Source organism: Nyctereutes procyonoides, unplaced genomic scaffold (assembly GCF_905146905.1).
Source record: "Nyctereutes procyonoides isolate TBG_1078 unplaced genomic scaffold, NYPRO_anot_genome, whole genome shotgun sequence".
NCBI lineage: Eukaryota > Metazoa > Chordata > Mammalia > Carnivora > Canidae > Nyctereutes > Nyctereutes procyonoides.
The window spans coordinates 38352375-38373081 of record NW_026575082.1 but is presented as its reverse complement, the minus strand read 5'-3'; the positions used below and the strand labels follow the sequence as shown (position 1 = coordinate 38373081).

The 20707-nt window shown below is 37.4% G+C and overlaps 1 protein-coding gene across 1 annotated transcript in view; it reads left to right on the top strand.

Annotated features, from left to right (window-relative positions):
- LOC129514579 (thrombospondin type-1 domain-containing protein 7B) overlaps positions 1 to 20707 on the top strand; it is a 741731-nt gene that overhangs the window by 690576 nt on the left and 30448 nt on the right. The window contains exons 17-19 of the mRNA XM_055333257.1: positions 6213 to 6354; positions 8487 to 8602; positions 10779 to 10896. Of these exons, the coding sequence (XP_055189232.1) occupies positions 6213 to 6354; positions 8487 to 8602; positions 10779 to 10896 (376 nt within the window). The remainder of the gene's footprint in view (positions 1 to 6212; positions 6355 to 8486; positions 8603 to 10778; positions 10897 to 20707) is intronic.

Sequence of the window (20707 nt, the reverse complement as noted above, 5' to 3'; positions counted from 1 at the left end):
AGATATTTATGTGTCATCCTAACTTCCTCCAGCAGTAGGCCAGCAAAGCTTTACCAGGAACATTATTTCATGTTGATGATATGATAGCTTTTGCCCCTGCTCTTGTCAGTTTCATTACACTGAGACGTGTGGCACTCCTCTTTCCAATTAACTCTCTAAATATGATGCAACAGCCCCTAGACTTTGAGCATCTTTCATGAACCATGGTCTCCTCAAAGACAGGCAGCTAGGCTTATTCACTGTCCTGTCCTTAGCTTGACTCATTCTTCAGCCTGGCTTCTCTTGCTCTTCGATTAGTTTATAAGCCATAGTTCCTTGTGTCTGTTCTCTCTCTCTCCTTTTCCATCTCTAATTACCATTGTCCATACTAAAATCTTCCCAGGTTAAAATAAATAGCAGTCACAATAATCACAGTCACAGAACAGCTCTCTGGTGCACTGTTTTACCCACTGTCCCCACCTCAACATACTAGACAAGTACTGCTATTTTACACGTAGAACAGCTGAAAATACTGAAGAACAAATTAGCCCCCCTCAATTAAAATCTTGTCTTGAGCACCTACTATGAAATTGTTCTATTCCTTGAACTTCTATTTCATCATCTATAAAAACAAGGATATTAGAAGTATACCTGTATCAGTAGGAAGTTGAAGGGCTTTATGCAGTAATCCCCATGTAATGTCAATGTTCATACTCTAAAATGTTACCTATTGCTATTTAGGTTTTAAGACAGCATCCAGAATATGATTTCTGTATCCACTGTTATCCCTTTAATCCCTCAAAAGACAAATAGAAGCTGTAAGAGGCTATTCTGCTATACATAGGATTAAATGCCTTGTTAGACTCCTCAAATCTGGAGTAAAGTATAGGAAGGAACAGAGCCTGTGTGTGTAGGGCCCAGGAATCCAACCTCTGTCCCTTCTGACTGACCAGTAACTTTAGTTTATGGTATTTTAATTTCTGATCATATTTGCTATGACATCATAGTAAGTATTCTTTTTTGTATGAAACTCTTTATCTGTATGAAGTACATTGATGAGTTCTTTGCAATTGCAAAATCCACAACTCTTTTAAGAATTTAGAATGCTTATATTTGTTAATCTCATTAAACTCATTAAGTATCCCAAAGCCACCTCAGTAGGCAGAGGTTTGAAACATATATCATTATTTCAAATGATAAACTTCAGGGGTTCATACTGATGACCTATAGGAGTTCTTTTAAACTCTACATTATATCTATATCTCCTTTTTTCTATACTAAGAATCACTTTTTCCAGGACACTGGATTTAAAAGAAACAGAATGTATCATAATTACACATTTTCTTTTCTTCCATGTAACACAGAAAACATTCTCAGTGTAACAATACTTCTACCACGAACATGAGTACTTTAAAATGTTAATTTTTTTCATTGGCTCTTATTATTTATATTTGAATTTTATCTATTTATTCATGTAGATTCTGCACGTAAAGTTGGCTCACCACATGTCTTTGCATTAATGTCTTCCCAGTTCTTTTGGATGTCTAAAACTCAGTAACCAGTAAATTCCTATGGAAAGACTCCTGGAAACATCATTCCCTGAGTTCTTGCATATTGTAAACAGTTTATGCATCGTCTTTTAATTGAAAGTCAGCTTTGCTGAATATAAAATCCTTGGGTCATGTTTGTTGTTTTCTTTATATATCTTTATAATAACTGAATTTTTTATGGTATTAAGGTTTCTTGTCCAAAAGTCTAATGGCCAATCTTTTTTTTTTTTTTATCCTTTGTAAACCATCCTGGTATCTTGCCCAGATACAGAATCTTTTCTTCTTCTTCTTCTTTTTTTTTTTTTAAAAAACCTTAATACTTTTACTAGGGTATGTCTCAGTGAGTCTGAAGTGCCCTTTCAATAAGTAGTTTTGAGTCTTTCCTTTTTTCAAAGATTTTTAAATCTTTTTTTCAGTTCTGTTCTCTTGCTTAGGTTTTCTTCTTCATAAAATCTTATGTGCATGTGGCATCTGTTTTGACTGACTTTTCTCTTTGCTAGTTTTTCTCAAAAACTGTTCTCCCTTGTTAAATGTTTTTTTTTAATTTCATTTTTTCTTTTTGTTTTTCTTGAACAAAAACAATTTGTATATTTTATTCTTTTTTTTTTTTATTTATGATAGTCACACAGGGAGAGAGAGAGAGAGAGAGAGGCAGAGACATAGGCATAGGCAGAGGGAGAAGCAGGCTCCATGCACTGGGAGCTCGATGTGGGATTCGATCCCGGGTCTCCAGGATCGCGCCCTGGGCCAAAGGCAGGCGCCAAACCGCTGCGCCACCCAGGGATCCCTGTATATTTTATTCTTGTATTTCTCCTAGTTTTATCTTTATTTCTGAAAATGACATTTCTTTTATTTCTATTTACTGAGTTGAGTTCTATCACTAAAAGTCTATGTTTTTCCAATTCTTCTTTATGATCGCTCTTATCTTGTTCCATTTTCTAAATTCTGATTTGTTCACTTTGAAATAGTGGCTTTCATCCACTTTCTTATGCATGTCTTTCTACTATAGTTTTTTTTGGGGGGGATTATATTTTGACCTTTATTATCTTTTATCATAATACTGTTGTTTGGGATTTGAATTTGATAATTTTCTTTGCCTTTTTTTTTTTTAGAAGCCTGGGGAAAGAAAGGGAGAAGGGAGAGAAAGGGGGAGAGAGAGAAGGAGAATCTTAAGCAGGCTCCATGCCCAGTGCAGAGCCTGACTGAGATGGGGCTCAATTTTTTGACCCTGAGATCATGACCTAAGCCAAAATCCAGAGTGAGTCACCTAATCAACTGAACCACCTAGGCACCCTATTTTTTGTGTGTAAAATACAATTTTGTAAACTTTTAGGAGGGGATGTAGTTAAGGATTGTTTTTCCCTAATGTCATTTTCGTGGTCCAGGGCTTATTCATTCTTTCCCTCTTTTGTACTGAATTATTCTTTCCCTCTTTTGTTCTGAATTATAGCAACTTACTTTGTACTGTTTACTGGATCTTGTTTCCTTCCCCATTCATGTACTGGTCCTTCCTTTTCCTTCATTGCTAGTTTCCCTGTTTTACTCAATTTAGGACTCCTCTCAACCACTTATTTTCAGTGCAGGAAACTGTCTGGAAAAGGACAGTTGTTAATTTTGGTTGTTAATGTTAAGAGTTCATTCAACTCATACTGCATCAACACCCAAAACCTCTCCATGGACTCCTTATAGTCAGTCACCTGCTCTTAGAGTATACAAAATCCTCCTATACTCAGGTTTAATTTTATGGTGCAAGGGAGTACCTTGAGGCTCTCAGGTGGATATCTGATTAATTTTGACAGATGAAGGAATGCCACTGGGTGGCTCAGTGGTTGAGTGTTTGCTTTTGGCTCATGGTGTGATCCAGGGTTTTGGGATTGAGTCCCGCATCAGGCTCCCTACAGGGAGCCTACTTCTCTCTCTGCCTATGTCTCTGCCTCTCTCTCTGTGTCTCTCACAAATAAATAAATAAAATCTTTTTTAAAAAATAATTTTTACAGATGAATACAAATATTCAGGTCAGGCTCAAGGGTAAAGGCCATATTGCTAGAGAGAACAAAAGGTATAAAAACAAAAGGTCATAAGGAAGGATTGAACTTTAAGATAAGTGCTGGATTTCAGAGGTAATAAGCTAGAAAATCCAGTCTCATAAAGGGGGCTTGTTTACCAGAGATTAACTGGTTCTTATTGGTCATCTTTTTCCCTAGCAAATAAACTTTAGCTATATAACCTTGATCTTTATAATAAAACTGGTCTAAAGTAGACTTTGGGTTAGTTATCCGCACATCACTTTCTCTCTTCATTTAGGAAATTGACAATGTGTCTTTATATCAATACTCTAGAGGAGAGGAGATCCAGGTTTGTATTTGACGAGTCTTGATCCACTAAAGAAATCATCCAGACATAAGCATCCTTTACCATTCTTTTTTATTTAGCCCCACTCCTTCCTTGTGACAAATTCATTACTTAATGAACTTCCTATAAATAGCTAATAGAAATAAATAAGGATAAAACATTAACCTATCTATCAGTCATTAGCAGTGGTAGGGCATTTTTTTTAAGTGGAACATAAAAATATTGCCTAAGATTAGGTTGGATTGTGTTTGTGGAGTCCAGCCACCCACACTTTCCCCTATCTATTTCCATAGAGAGAAAATTAGTAAAGAGGTTAGCTGCGGTGTTGGTTTTCAATATATTAATTTCTAGAAAATAATTACCAATGTCTACATGACTATGAACAATGGGTTATGCTCAACTGAATATTTTAAAACCATATCCAGCAGAATCGGAGACTGATAGATTGAGGTCTGAGTGAGGAAATTCTTAAATGTCAAATTACACCTATGTCCCTATCCCCTCTTCTCCCTCAGGTTTAGATGAGGAGCTAAGTATGATATAGAGTATATAAGTAAATTGTTCAAGGTAGCATAACAATTTGATATGTGCATGTGTTACTTTCTTTATTGCTTTGATGGCTTAGACTAAGCAGGTATATAGATTCTAACAGTCAGTTGGTTCCAACATCAATTGATTTTTTTATAAGGTAGAAAATCAATTGAACACTAATCAGGGATATCTACCTATTTACCTTCGTTGTTCTTTCATTGGCAAATCACTTAAGCTCTTATTCCTTCTTATGAGAACAAATAATCAAATTAATTGGTGAACTTGTAATAAATTATTGGTAAGCATTTAGCATGGGATTCATTTGCAGATAATTAAGTATAATTACCTGGTTTTGTTGGCCCTTTATCATATAGAGACAATTCAATACAATTAAAATGTAAAATTGGTTTACTAATATTGACAGATTATACAACTATAAAGTCACATGGATAAAAAATGTGTTTCTGTGGCTCCAAACATTTAAAATTAGAAGAAAATTTTGTGGGCTTTTTCTGCATATTTCAGTGCAATCCAACATTATCATCTTGATTAACAGCCAAGATTCAGTTTACAGGTTGTGGTCTTGCTACAAAATCTGAAAAAGTAAAGGAATAAAAATAAATGAAACATCCCGATATAGAAATGATGATTTGATGACCTTAATTCAGAGACTTTTTATTTCTCCTGTGGTTTAAGCATCTATGTGCCTCTTTGGGGGTCTGGAATTGTGTTGTTGTGACCATACTTGATATCTATCAAACAATTATTGTATCAAATACATACCAAGATTTTTAGAGATTGACATGGAAGTAGAAATCATGATCTATCATGCCCTCAAAGAGTTTATAGGTAAAGGAAGGAGCCAGGGTAATAAAGAAAGGGTGACAGTATTTAATAATACTATTAAGGCAGGTGTAGCATATGTTCAGAAACAGATCTTATAGAGTAATTCCTGAGCATGGGTGGAGAGTTTCTCAGGAAGGAGGAGAAGAATTTATCTTTATCAAAAGAAAGAGTGTCTGTGATGAAGCCTTGATTAGAGTTCTGAAGGGGAGGAAGGGGAGGAATTAGGACAGTTGAAAGATTATTCTAGTGGGTGATGGGGGGCTGGAAGGTTCACCATGGGTAGAGGGGCTGGATGAAATATGGCAGGGAGGTTTACCTGGCTCAAGGGCCTTATATGAACTGGGCTGTAAGAGGACCCTTGGGCAAAGTGATATTTGCAAGAGACCTTTGAAGTTCACATTTATATATTTGTTTTGCTAAAAGGGCAATATTATGTGCAGTGGCTCATCCCCTGTGGATCAGACCTCTCAAATAAGAGAAAGTTCTGGTATATTTTCAATATTGATTTTATAATTATCTCTATATACCTGTTCTAGGGTTTTAAAAATGATTTTCTCATTAAAATGTTCTGTGTGATTATTTCTATTGGGCTAGACTATCTGAGGCACAGGGACATGGTCTTCTTTTTTTTCATTTATTTAAACATTCACAGAGTGTGGAGCACAGAGTATGTTTAATTGATGAAAATAGTCTCTATGTGCCTAATTCTATGTGGGAGATGGAAATGTAGCCTTCACCGTAGCATAGAAAAAGAAAAAGCTGTCAGGAGGGCAAAACAAACAAAAAATAATTTCTACTGAATCACAAAATGGTTTTATTTTCTAAACACTATGTTTAACATTCTCAGTTGGCTTTTCCCTATAGCTGTGATATGTTATTATACAGATAATCATATATAATTTACCAACTAAGTCTGGGTCCATTCTAACTTGGCCTGCTGTTTTATTTTCATAGTCATGTGATCCTCACTCAATGCAGAGAAGAACCCGCCATCTGCTAAGGCCCCCACTGAATTCAAGGACATGTGCTGAAGACTCACAGGTGCGGCCTTGCCTCCTCAATGAAAATTGCTTCCAGTTCCAGTACAATCTAACAGGTACAGTTGAAATCCACAGCCGTGCCATTTCCCCTGCACACTGACTAATGGGAGAATGTGTGTGTATGTTTTCATTCTTGGGATTAAGGTCTGACAGGATGTGAGAGTGTATTGCACGGAAAGGCTGAGGATTTGACATTTCCAGTGTCCCTTCACAAAAGAAATGCCCACTTTTGACATGTAGGTTCAGAAAAGCCACCTGGAATCTCTGAATTCCAAGATACTTAGAAAGACTTGGCAAAGTTTCAGAATAGAATTGAATTAAGCCATGATAAACTGAAACAAGAAAAATAAGCAGCAGGGCATAATTTACCATTTAGAGAAGAATGTAGCCATGCTGTCATAGCATTTAGCTCTTTCATGGCCCTTATTATTTCAAGAAATTCAGGCTTGTGATGTACTTTGCTCTATGGTTCTCAATGAGAATAAATGGTAGACCTGAGTGGACAGGGATATTTTAGAGGCACCAGGAAATCCCATACACTTCATTATTCAGCCACTGCTCAGGGTTTTTCTGTTTACCACAGTGCGTAATACCACAGACTGTTTAGTTTCATTGACTTGCAACCTGCCATTCCCTGCAGTAGCCGATATACAAAATGCCACCAAATGTAGAACCATGTTAAGTCTCATAATTGAATTCGGTGCTGACAACCAAACTATCACATGCCTGCAGAGGCCAGGCAATAACCTCTTCAATTCCCTACTGAGGTCACAGTGGCACCACTGAGATTTCTCACATAGAAAACTTCATAGTGAATTCTAGGGGGTAATTTGATTGTCTTTATTGATGAAAGATGATCTAGTGTATTGACCTTTTTGTCTAGTTAAAGGTACTTCAGATCCTTGATTTTCATAGTAATTTTTTTAGAAATACAGTACAATTTGCTTTCCTGGAAGAACATATCTGTAAAATGCTGATTTTTATGGGGCTCCTGGGTAGCACAGTCAGTTAAGTGACCAACTTTTGATTTCCTCTGAGGTTGTGATCTTGGGGTCACGAGATAAAGCCCTGTGGGGGGGGGGGGCTCAGCAGGGAGACTGCTTCTCTCCCTCCCTCTGCCCTTCCTCCACTAGCACACAAGTACTTGCCCTCACATGCATTCTCTCTCCCTCTCTCTCTCAAATAAATAAAATAATATAGTTATTTTATGTGTTTACTATTCCTGTTACATCACAGATCACTTATCCAACATGAAACATGTCTTCAAAGAGATTCTCAATGTTTATCATCATAGAACACTCTACACCAAAAGTAAGAGGTGTTTTTTTTTTTAAGAGTCAGATTAGTTATGGGATAATTTGTTCAAACTCCCAGTTGTCTAGTTTGTAATGCAACTCTCCAAATCTATAAAATCTTCCCTCATGAGAGAATAATTTGAAAAAATTAGATTTTCTGTAATAAATATGTGGTTCTAAGGTCTTTCTCTGTTCGTTCATTCTTTCTTTTATTTTCTTTCTTTCTTTCTTTATTTTTTTAAAGATTTTATTTATTTATTTATTTATTCATGAGAGACACAGAAAGAGAGAGGCAGAGACACAGGCAGAGGGAGAAGCAGGCTCCCTGTAAGGAGCCTGAAGTGGGACTCGATCCCAGGACTCCAGGATCACGCCCTGACCCAAAGGCAGACACTCAACTGCTGAGCCACCCAGGCATCCCTCTCTCTGTCCTTTCCGAGGCACCTGTCTTAGGTCCATGGTACTGAACATATGGAATGGTTTAGATGATTGGATTTAATCCTTGAAAATATTTTCAGCTTACGTCAAAGGGGAGCATTGTTTCTGGGTTCCTTTTCTCTGTTATCCCCAGCAAACAGATGATTCCAAACTAGTTTTCCTTTCCATCCTGGTTAGTGTCTTTCCCTCTTCAGTTGACAGTGACATGGTCTTTAACAAACCATTCAGCTTTTTACTTTTAGAACGCAAATTTAGGAACGTAATTCACTTTTATTTGTTTGTTTATTTGTTTTGCAATTAAAGAATTGTGGGGTGCTTTTTGAAGCCACCTGGGAATGATTTTAGGATTATGTATACACTGTCCTTCCTCACCAATGCAAATAATCAAAGGTTTGCTGTCTTTTGCTCACATGACCATAATTCTGAAATTCATTGTGGTGATCCTATACCTGTAGAGTGGAGCACATGCCAGCTGAGTGAAAATGCCACCTGTGGACAAGGCGTCAGGACGCGCCTTTTGAGCTGTGTACGCAGTGACGGCAAGCCAGTTGGTGTGGACCAGTGTGAGCAGGTAATTTGTCTATATTTGTATCTCACACTCAGAGCTGTGTGTATCTTAATATTAGTCTGCAGCCTTGATGCTTGATATAAACAAGCTCTGATTCCTTCTGGAAGCTTCTTGAAGCTTAGGTTCCGTTAGAGTGAGAGCTAACTGGTATAGCGCAGTTATGCTTTATTAGTTTGAATTTAGTCAAAATGACTAGGAACTTGGTCAAAATGAAAAATCCTTTTGCACTAAGTGGAGTCATTAAAAAATTATTTTTATTACTTTCAAGAACTTATATAGATGTACTTGCTTGCTAACAAATTATTCACAGCAGGTGACTTTAATATTTAGATAGGACTCTGTATTAGGCCAGTAATTCATTTGCATACATGAACACTGTGCCTTTCCTTTAAGATGAACACTGACACTTGCTACAGGAATATGCTGCTCATTTTCTTAGCAAATGATCACTAGGTAAACAGCACAGTTGTATTTTTCTTCTCAATCTAAGTTAAAATGCCTCCCTACCAAGTTCCAATTAATGAGTTCTGAATTTTTTTTCATGTTATTGTTCCTTTTTTTCCTGTGATAAACTGTGTAGACTTTGGGCAAAAGCTGTAGTCAAACATGTTCCAAAGAATTTGCATTTCCTTCCTAACAGAGAAAAACCTCTGTGGGGACAGAATAGAATAAATATAAATAATAGAAATAAAGATGACCACATGCTATCACACTAGAAGAATCACCAACATGGTCTTTGGACTAATTTGAAAATACGGGGTCAGTTAACTCAGGTTTCCACAGAAGCTTCTTAAACAAATTGGCAAAATGAAAATCGGTCCCGTTTCTCCTGACACAGGTAGAGTCCACAAGTGGAATTAAAATAAAAAACAAACTTTCCTCACCTATCCTGACTTAAGTATTCTCCTATTAAATATTTTAAAAACATGGCTCTCTGAACCAGTCGTACAGCTGGTTCAGATAAACAACAACCCTGGGACCAGGCCATCTGAAATTGGACATCCCATTCGGTGAAATACTCTAAAACCAGATAAGAAAGTGCAGAGTTATGCCCACCAAGTGTCAGCGCTTTATTTTAACATTTCATTTAATCTGACCCACCATGAAGTTGTCTGCTTTAGGAAAAATAAATCCCCAATCTACTGCGACTCCAAATACATTGAAAATCTTATTACATTTGGTGTATGTAATAAATCTTTCCTCTGATACAAAGTAAGATATGAACTATTCATTAATAGAAAAATCAGTTTCCCTGCTTTCAAAATACCATATGTTCAATGAATATTTTAAAAATATTAGTTTAAAGAAGTCCCAAAGTATTAACCTACCTGGAATATCCCTATATCTCAAATGGATTGAAGATCCTATGTGGTAATTCCACTCTTGCCCATGCAGCAGATAATCATGCTATAATCATTCATTTTAGCTTGGTGTGAACATTGCTAACATTTAGCACGTGTTGAATGTCAGAGTCCTCTTCAATAAGTGCACAGTCTGTGATTTCTGTAGCAGTTTTTCATTATTCTTTCTGTGTTTCTTAGATGATTTATTTTATTTCGCTAAGATCTCTTCTATTTGGCCATTAGAAAAATCTATAGATTTTGGCTACATGCTGGTTTAAGAGAGGGCAAGAGAAAAATAAACCAGGTCATCAATTTTTCTCATGATTTAGAGTATGGTTATATTTTCAACCTAATAGGTCTTTTTAATGAGTATATTTGGGTTGTTGATTCTGCTTTTATTCTTATTTACTTTTTTTAGCCTGGCTAGCTGTTAATTTGGAGCTCTCTATGTACTACTGGCCCATCCAGAAGTGCAAAGTAGCTGAATTTAACACTGAGGCATCCTCCTGTTTCTGTGTTTGCTAAGTGAGGACAGATTTCTGTGTCACATAACTGCCTACTTTCCCAGTACCCTAATTACAGCTCTATTCTATAGTTGAGGATTAAAAAGAAAGAAAGTTGGGCCAACAAACTTCTATTTTGTGAAGTTAGGACAACCATTTCCTAGGACTGCCATCAATTTATATAAGAAAGGATATTTTTCCATACAAAATGTAGAAAGATTATTATCATGGATTAAAGGGCAGAGAATAAAGTTTTTCTCATGAAAGGATAGTGACTTGATTTGACAGTGATATGATTTCTGCAGTAAAATCATATTTTATTTCCATCTGCAGCGTAACTTGGAGAAACCCCAGAAAGTGAGCATTCACTGCCTGGTGGAATGTGTGGTCAACTGTCAGCTCTCAGGATGGACAGCTTGGACAGAATGTTCAAAGACTTGTGGCCATGGAGGTATTTGGTTTCCCCATGTTTGTTCCTACCAAACAGTTTGGTTTTTATTTTTTTTATTAATTTTTTTAATTTAAAATTTTAAAAAAGATTTTATTTATTTATTCATGAGACAGAGGGAGAGAGAAAGAGAGAGAGGCAGAGACACAGGCAGAAGGAGAAGCAGGCTCCATGCAGGGAGCCCCATGCAGGACTTGATCCCAGGACTCCAGTATCACACCCTGAGCCAAAGGCAGACACCCAACTGTTGAGCCACCCAGGCATCCCAATTTAATTTTTTTAAATAGGCTCCATGCCCAGTGTGGAGCCCAACGTGAGTCTTGAACTCACAACCCTGAGATCAAGAGTTGGTCACTTAACCGACTGAGCCACCAGGCACCCCCATAGTTTGGTTTCTAACTATCTTTCTCTATGTCATAGCTTGACAAATGGGCATAAGGTTGGCCAGTAGAGGGAATATGAAGCTGACCCAGAGGGGAAGCAAGATAGAACTTGATCTTGTATCAGTCCTTTATGTCTAAGTAGAGGTTGCAAAACTGACCTGGTCACAGTGGCAGACACTAGAGGAGCTGCTAGCCCAGTAGGACAGTGTTTGTTCGAAAGGTTATAAGTTTGGGGCTCCTGGGTGGCTCAGTTGGCTAAGCATCTGACTCTTGATTTCATCTGAAGTCATGATATCAGGCTTGTGAGATGGAACCCTGCCTCAGGCTCTGCGCTGGGTGTGGAGCCTGCTTAAATTCTCTTCTTCTCCCTTTGCCCCCTGAGCTCTCTAAAAAAAAAAAAAAAAAAAAAAAAAAAAAAAAAAAAAAATGGCCTCCATGGTTTTTGGAAGAAGTATGTATTATATAAGTATAGCTGGATCCTGTGTCAGGGAAACCCCCAAGTCACAATAGCTTAATATCCTAGACTAGAGACTAATTTTTCACTCACATAAAAGGAGGGGTTGTTTGCACTTTAAAAAGTCAGTCAAGGACACAGGCTGATGGAGGGTCTATCACTTTAACATGACCAATTTTCTCTGGAGGGTGCCATCCAGTTGGCTCCATGCAGGTTTTTATGGGACAGTTTGGAAGTAGCATACATCCCTTCCATCTATATTATACAAAATTTAGTCCCATGTTCCCAGCTCAATGCAAGATGATTGGGCAGCAAATGCAGCTTCTAGATATCCAGTCACTTCTCAGCAATAGTGTTACACTATGGAGGAAAAGGATTATAAATCTGTGGTGAACAGATAGCAACCATTACCACAAGTTCCCAGGATCCCAGTGGGAAAATGATATGCAATGGTAAGGAATGAAAGGCAAATGATACTCAGAAGCTTGGCAAATGGATATATAGATGGCACTCCAGCATCAGCCTCAAGTAAGGATTAAGACTTTGTCCATAGAAGAGAGCACAACAAGAAAATAATTGGAACCTATGGTTTAGGATAGAACTCTGGTTCTGAAAAAGAGTTCTAATTTATCCCAAGGTAGTAGTCAGTTACTGGAGGAGGGTCCTAGGGTAAAATCTTGTTGTATGGCTAGGCACTAAACAGGGGAGAAGAAAGGAAGAATTGTAAATTGCAAGAATCATGGAATCAGGATTGGGAGGAGAGTATACCGAGACCTGGATCTGATTGCCAAACAAAAATATTTGGGAGCAGGTTTCTAGAAGTGACTGGACCATTGGCACTAGGACATAGATGCATTTCTCAGCCTCTCCCAAATAAGTGTGCTGGGGTTGCAGATAATTATCTGCCTCAGTTGGGATTATCTAAGGAACTGGGGCAGGATGCAGCATGGAAAAGGGGTTCTTCTGTGAACTTAGCTCTCAGATTTTGGAGAGGGTAGCGATGAAAGCAGTAGTCAGGATTTGTATGAGGAAAATGGGCCTAAGGAAACTGAAAATGACTTCTGCAAAGAACATCACTCACAATGAAAATATGGGAGTCACAATGTCCAATAATGACATGCCATTTCCTGCACAGCTGAGAGCCTATAAGGAACCTCAGGAAACCAAATGGTAAATCTCAAGATTTCAGTTATTGAACTACTGCTCCTCAAATGTTCTGATCAATAGCATGTTATAGTTTCCAGTTGGGCATCCACTTTAAAGTTGGGTAAATCTAGGTTCAAGTTGCAGCTGTTTAGGCAAATTACTTAATCTGATTCTCAGTTTCTTTATCTATAAAATAGAATTCATGCACACTGGAGGTGTTTTTAGTTTGAGAATCAAATGATACAAAGTATATGAACACCTAGCACAGTAATTGACACATCATGGGTTTTTATTGTATGTCAATTTCCATCTCCATCTTCTTAGCCCTCAATAGTAGAAAGGGTCATTAGAGACTCCCTAGGATCTTTCAAGGAAAATTCTATAGACTTAGTCCCTCTGTCTCCCAATATCATTTCTCATCCTTTCACCCCACTTAAAATCTATATATTACAATAACAGCCTAAGTGTATTTTAAAAACTCAAATTTGAACAATTGTTTTCCTATTAACTTAAGAGTCATTTAGCCATTAAACAAATACCCATGTGCTAGTTCTAGTTCAGTGTGTTAGGGATGCAGCAGTGGATGGGAGGTAGACACTTGTCCTTTTCTCATGGAGTTTACTATATAGTTGTAGGACAACAGATGGTAAACAAGCAAACAGGTAATATTTTATGTTGATGAGTTCACTACAGACTCATACAAATGAGAGGTGTTTTTCATACTAGTGATGTCTTTTGTCAGAACTGGTTGTTCCTCTGTCCAGCAATGACTCACCCTGGCTATTCTACAGCTATAAACACTGCAGTCTTGTCCTCATGGGCTTCTGGGGAGTGTGACTTTTATAGTGGTAAAGGGTAGCATGGAAAAGTAGAGAAAGGATGAAGTCTGTACTGTAAATGTGGTCCACAAGGACGTGTAGGATCTCACCCATGCCTGTCTCTCTATCTCCATCACCCTCCATTGGCACATTGGCTCTCTCTGTTCTAATACAGTGTATTTCATTCACACCCTTGAGTGTGTGCTACTTTTCCTTAGGTGGAACATCTTACCATCACCTCACTGCTGCCTCCTGTTACTCTCTTCTCATACCCAAATTGAATCACAATTAATCACAGGTAACTCTGTATACCTGAGGGGCCAAAGACCTTGTTTGGGTTCTTTGTGGGTAAATCCCCCCAGTTTCCATGAGCACAGTACCTGACACATAGGAGGAATTTCAATTAATATCTGTCATTGCTCATGTGGTTCTGGATCATAGGGAAAACTCAAAGGGGACGAGCCTACAGACTGTATCACAAACCCAAAGGCAGCCAACCCCTGCCAGTTTTCCTCACCTTCTAACTAAGTGCATATTCATAAGTACCATTACTTAGGACAAGACTGTGTTCAATGCAAAGGCGACATATCTGTTTATTATTATTTTTGCCTGGCAGTCCAAATTCTGCCACTGTATAAAGTCAGTGAAACTCGACATATCTCTGTGTTATGCTAATATACTACCTTTAAAAATAAGAGCCTTAACTGTAGGTTTAGTGTTCAGGTATTACTTTAATTTTTCAAACAGCTCTGTTAGTACTGTGGATGCAACAGCCCGTTTGTTAGAAAGACAAAAACAAAAGAAAAACCTTTCCATATCTGAATCCCACTATTGGAGAATTTTAGGTAATTAGAGTTTGAACTTAAATTCACCTTTTCTAAGCCTCAGAATAATAAAGAGAAACAATCAAGGGTTTCCTAAGGAAGTAATTTTGTGAACTAACATACCACTGGGACTGAGGAAGAAAAGTTAACTACTTGGAGAAATCAAGTTGCATAAAACATTTGGAAGTCAAATAAGTAGTATCCCTTGGCATTCAATGTAACACTAGTTATAAACCACCTCTAGCCAATTTCTAAGGGTTTATTAGGATATCTTCTTGGGAATCCTTTCTTGACCTTTAGATGTCTCGATCTTCTGAATTGTTAGATGTAATAATAAAATACTTTTAAAATAATTTTTAAATAATAAAGCATATTTTAAAATTAAAATTTATTTGAATTTTAAATACATAAAATTTTAATTCAAGGTATTATTCCATAATCCTGATATCTGTCAGACCCTCCAGTGATCTAAATGAGTGTGTATTCCATGTTCCTTTTACTCATCCAACAAAGATTGAATTTTTTTACCTGTTATCCTGGCACCTACAGTCTCTTCTTTCATTGTCAAAAGTGGCAATGTGAAAAATAAATTATATGGTAACCGTGCTATTTAGACATCTGTTCTCGAAGACAGGATTGTAGAAGTGTATTCATATGTTTTACAAATATTCATCGGATGCTTTCAGAGTGTTGGGCATTCTCCCAACAGCTGAGGCCACACTGTAGGGAAGAGAAAGGACCCCAGGCAAACAGAGTCCCTTGACTTCATTAAACAAATATTCCAGTAGAAAATTGGATGGTGATGACAAGACAGATAGCAAATAACCAAGAAAATAAACACAAAAATGGCCAATGTCCAAGAGAAAACCAAAACAGATCATGCGATGGAGCATAAGGAGATCAAGTATGTTACACAGGAGTGGGGGATAGTGGGATAGTGCTCTTACTCAACTTCACAAGCATTTTCTGACTACCTCTAACATGCAAGGCTATCAGGACCTACAGACAAAAACCTAAAACTAAGTATTTTTCTAATTATATTTGTGCCCTATTTCAGTCTTAAATAAATTGAACTGTACAAAGAGAATAGGACACATAGCCATAGAATGTTTAAACACCCACCCTCCGATATTGCTGAGGGAACCTTTGTGCTTACATTACATTATACCCCACGGCTCCCAAACTTCTCCCCAGTTGCAGCCCCAGTCTTAAGAGCACCACTCTTTTCTGATCATCACCTACCCCTGCCATGGGCAGATAGTAATGTGTCCAAAATGAGAGAATTGTGTATTTAGATCATGCCTTAATCCTCGTGCAGCACGACCTAAAAGCAATAAGCAAACAGTGATAATCAAAAGCAAAAATGTATGGCACAGATGAATGTGTTTCTTAAAAGAGACCAAACTCTGGAGCTGAAAGGATTGGAAACTATCATTGAAAAGCATCTGTACCTTCTCCCTTCTGAGACAGTGTGCCAGCGGCTGTCTTTTGTATGAGCCGCTTTCATTTTTTCAACTGGTGGTGGCAATGGGACAGAAATCATGAGAAGAGATAGTTTATTTAGTCGCATTAAAGTGGGCAAGCAAGTTGCACGGGAGTCTGACTCCAGCACCTGCGGCTCTCGGCTGACTTCTTTATCAAAGGCAAAAAAGTTCACACAGTTGTCTCAGTTTATAAATTTGCTCCTGTCAGGCAAATGGTGCTGTGCTAGATGTCTCAGATGCTCCCTCACAAGCCATACTTCGCCATCAGATCCACAGAACTACATTGATCTGGGAAGAGATTTTGAAATGAGCTCTTCCTTTATTTTCCAAGTGTCTGGATTGCCTCTTTAATGTACACCTGATGCTTGGCATATACTTTCTAATTGTGTTAAAGATTTCAAGGTCAGAACAGTTCGAATCCAATTTATTTCACGTTAGAGAGAGACTGATTCTAAGCTTCCACTAAGGGATCTTTTTTAGATAGATTTCAAAGATCAAAGCTTGTAATAGAAGAGCTTAATATTTGGATTAGTCATGTTCTTTGTTGAATTTTCATCAGTTCAATGGAATGTAGAACTCCCTAAATTTAGCATATCATGAATTATTCATGATTATTATTTAACTGATAACACTCTAAGAATGTTATTAATCCCAAACTATGATTTCTTTCCTATTTCATATTTTGAATTCAATGTATATGAGTTTATAATTTCTATATTATGTAATCCAGCCTGATTCTTTGTTTCCCAGTTGGCATATAATTTTTCTGTCAACTCTAGCCTGTAATGAAAAAATAATTTTGTATTAACTCCAAAGTACCACAACTTTGTGATTTTGCTTATTATTATTATTATTTTTTAGCAAAGGTAAGCTAGTAACCGTCATTTTTAGTGTCTGTATAACTGTCATTTTTAGTGTCTGTGTTTCCAGTGTGGTATCCTTTATCAGGCACAGGCCAACAGTTATAACACTTCAAACATATTTCTTATATCAAGCAATTAGTTCCTATGACAAGAGAATAAGAAGCTAAATTATTAGAATGGCAGAATGGGGAACACAAAAGACTGAACAGGAAACCAGAAGATCTGAGCTGTCAAGCTGGCTTTTCCAATGGCAAGTTGTAAGACTTTGAACGAGGCTTTGCAGAACTCACTTGCACTACTTTTTATCTGTAAACTGATGAAATGTTACAATAATTTAGTTTTAACATCTGTTGGTCAAAGACACAGATGTTAATAGCCAGGAGTGTTTTAGGAACTTGTTACAACAACACTACAAAGTGTAGGCATAGGCAGAACTTTACAGGTAAGGTGATAAACAGGTAACCTGCTCAAAGTCATGTAGCTTGTCAGTTACCAAGGAAAGAGTCAAACCTGGGTTCAGGTGTCTCCAAAGCCCCCTTTGTTCCACTTTGCCCCTTTGAATCTGACACTGTACTTGTGTATGTATATGCTATGTCCATGGCCCTGTGTATCACTTTTGTAAAAATTCTCATAACTTATAGATATTTTAAAAAATAAGACAAAATGGATCTCAGATTGGAACACAAAGGGTGGTAAAGATTTTAAGAAGTCCCTCAGATTTTTAAGCCTCCTAAATGTATACTTATTTCATAATCAATAATGTTGCATATTATCTAGTCCATCAGTTGGGATGTAGCTGCAAGGAGACAATGCTACCAGGGAAACGTTTGACTCTGATGGACACTGTAGCTGCAGGACGGCCAGAATCACTCTCTCTGCCCTTGCATCACATGGGAAGCTCCTTATTGAGATATTTCTGCTATGTATAGGTTTTTACAGTGGTCTATCAAGTTTTGTTAGCTTTTAATGGGACTGACATGTGATTGTTGTGAGTAGAATGGGAAGTGAGTGGCCCAGAGCCGCTCACTACAACACTACAAAGTCTGGAGCTCTGTATTTCCAAGCAAAGTCAAAGGTGCCTAATCTTCTGTCCTAATGCATGATACCATTGTCTGTCTTGATCTCTAAAACTATGATCTTGTTATTTCTTACTTAGCTGACCTCACTCCTAGATAGATAGTCAGGGTTCGGACTAGCCTACTTTACTATGAAAGGCTTATGGAACCTTTATCTTGCCTGATTGAGTGTTCTCTAGGATGACAGATATCTGGGTGCCTGCAGCAATTTTCAGATAGACCAAGGAATCCCTCTATAGGGGAAACTCTTGGACCATAGCTCTGAATGCAGAACTGTTACCATGTCTTCCATCTGTAGCAATGCTAACCATAGGCCAAAGATCAGTCTTTAGGTTGCAGATCAGGGCCAAATTTTTTTCCTACTCTGTTACGTTAGAGAACAACATTGATCCCAAATCCACCTTCACCAGAGTATATTTAAAACAATGTTTATACTTACTTTGATTAAAAAAAAATCTAGGCAGTACTTTTTTGTTGTTTTTTTAAGTAAACCCCACACCACACTTGGAGCTCAAACTCACAACACCAAAATCAAGAGTCAAACACCCTACCAACAAAGCCAGCCAGGCACCTCAAAGTGATATTTTCAAGAGAATTAAATAGTAGATTCCAGTCTAAAGAGCCCCATGAAATCAACTGAACATTTTAGACACTGTAACCTTCCACTGCTTTCAGAAATTTACTGACAAGTACCCAAAACAATAAAGAGCTATCAGAGTGGAAGATATTAGTACTATAATTACTTTTTTTTACTAAAAGAAAATAGGAAATGTATTAATACAGACAACACATTTTTTAAAAGATTTTATTTATTCATTCATGAAAAACACACATAGAGAGAGAAGCATAAACAGAGGCAGAGGGAGAAGGAGGCTTCATGCTGGGAGCCTGATGTGGGACTCGATCCCGGGTCTCCAGGATCACACCCTGAGCCAAAGGCAGACACTCAACCGCTGAGCCACCCAGGCATCCCCAGACAATACATTTATTGCAGAGTAGACTAAGTACATATCTCAGACTTATCCAAGTAGTCTGACAATTACAGCATAACATCTGATGCCTGACTTGGATCAGATGAAAACCTTTGAGAAGCACATGCTTTTGGAGTAATACAGATCTTTGTTCCAATCCTGCTAGCTGGGTGATCTTGCAAAAAAATATTTAACTCTTTGAGCTTCAGTTTATGAAGTGAGAATAGTAATAACTGTGTCTAAAGCAGAGTCTAAGATTGAGATTCTTGTTGAAGTGATTTATTTGAGGGTGGTGGGAAGAACAGATGCTCTCAGGAGAAGGGGGCCACAAAGCAAGAAGGGTAAGGAAGGAAAAAGAACTAAGCAAGAATATGCTGTATCACCACTGTATCATAGCACATTATATTCACTTAAGTAACTTAGTCCCTCCCTTCCTAACAAGGAATACTTTTGCAATGACAAAAGGTATTATACAATAAATTGCCTTAACCAGAAACATATGTGATAAAAATTGATTAATAGATTGACATGACCAGCTATTAATGAGGTTTTTGCTAGGATCCCCTTGCTTCTTTTTATTTTGTCATCTGCTAGTATATGCTACTAATATTAAGTAGCAGGCACCAAAAGCTTAAGAATAAATTCATAGGAAGAAATACTTAAAAGTGGAAACACTGTATTCAATAACCTAATTGATCAGTGCACATCAGAAAGGACCACCATCAAATCAAGGTTAGTGACATTGAGCCCCATCCTTCGTAGTATAACTTAGGCCAGTCCCTTGTAGATGTCAGCTCTGGAAGACCATTCCTTGCCAACAATTATGCATAAGTCTTGAAAATTCAGTTCCTACTTAAAAGAAATAATGCCCAGGTGGAAACCAAACCAGTCATATTATTCAAATAACATGCTATAAGCTCAGAGTGACTTCTTATACTACTGTTACTATATTTATATGTCTACGGTGCATTGGAGTTTATGGGAATGTTCCTCTAAATTGCTCAGATATTTTACTTAATGAACTATTTAACGTTAAACAGGTATATTCTTTATTGCTCATTATTCTTGCATTTCCTTTTTCACTGTCCTCTACATACATACTTTGCATTGTTTGTCTGGTCATATTCAAACTGTCCAGAGCCATCAAAACCATAATTTTCATTTAATCTAGTGACCATAGTCAGGGCCACAGAAGAACTATTGTTTAAAGCAGGCAATGTAAAGATACATGATGGCTGGCTCCCTGGATCTGAAAGTCTGGTCAGAGAACAATTGCATTGATTCCATTTCCTTTTATGAATTTATAAATTAACAAATACTTAAACAGTTTTGAGAGGTTTTTTACTGCTTATATTTTCCACATTCCCTTTGTCAGTGGAGCCCCAGAGTGAAGTCTGAATACTTCAATGAGAATGTGATCCAATATGCTTTAAACCTATATGCAGGTACCAATATAGGCTTCTCTATGGGTGTGTATGTGGTGTGTGCATGTGTGTATGTGTGTGTGTTACCATTTGTGTATCTCGTTGTCTGTTTTTTTAATGGAGTTCTTACCATGTAATTATTTTTCTTTCATTGCAAGTAATTATAGCTAATTTAACAGTAGGTCCAATATCACTTTTGCTCATAATGAGTTCCCAATATTCCTCAAGAGAGGAGAGGAAAAGACTCAGAGAATTGCTAGCTAACCTACCCTACTATAATTTGGGTCTTTATTAAATTGGAAACATATTTTGTAAAGGAGTCCTTTTCTCTCTTTTATAGCCTGATGAGTAGATGAACAGAGTCAATTTCT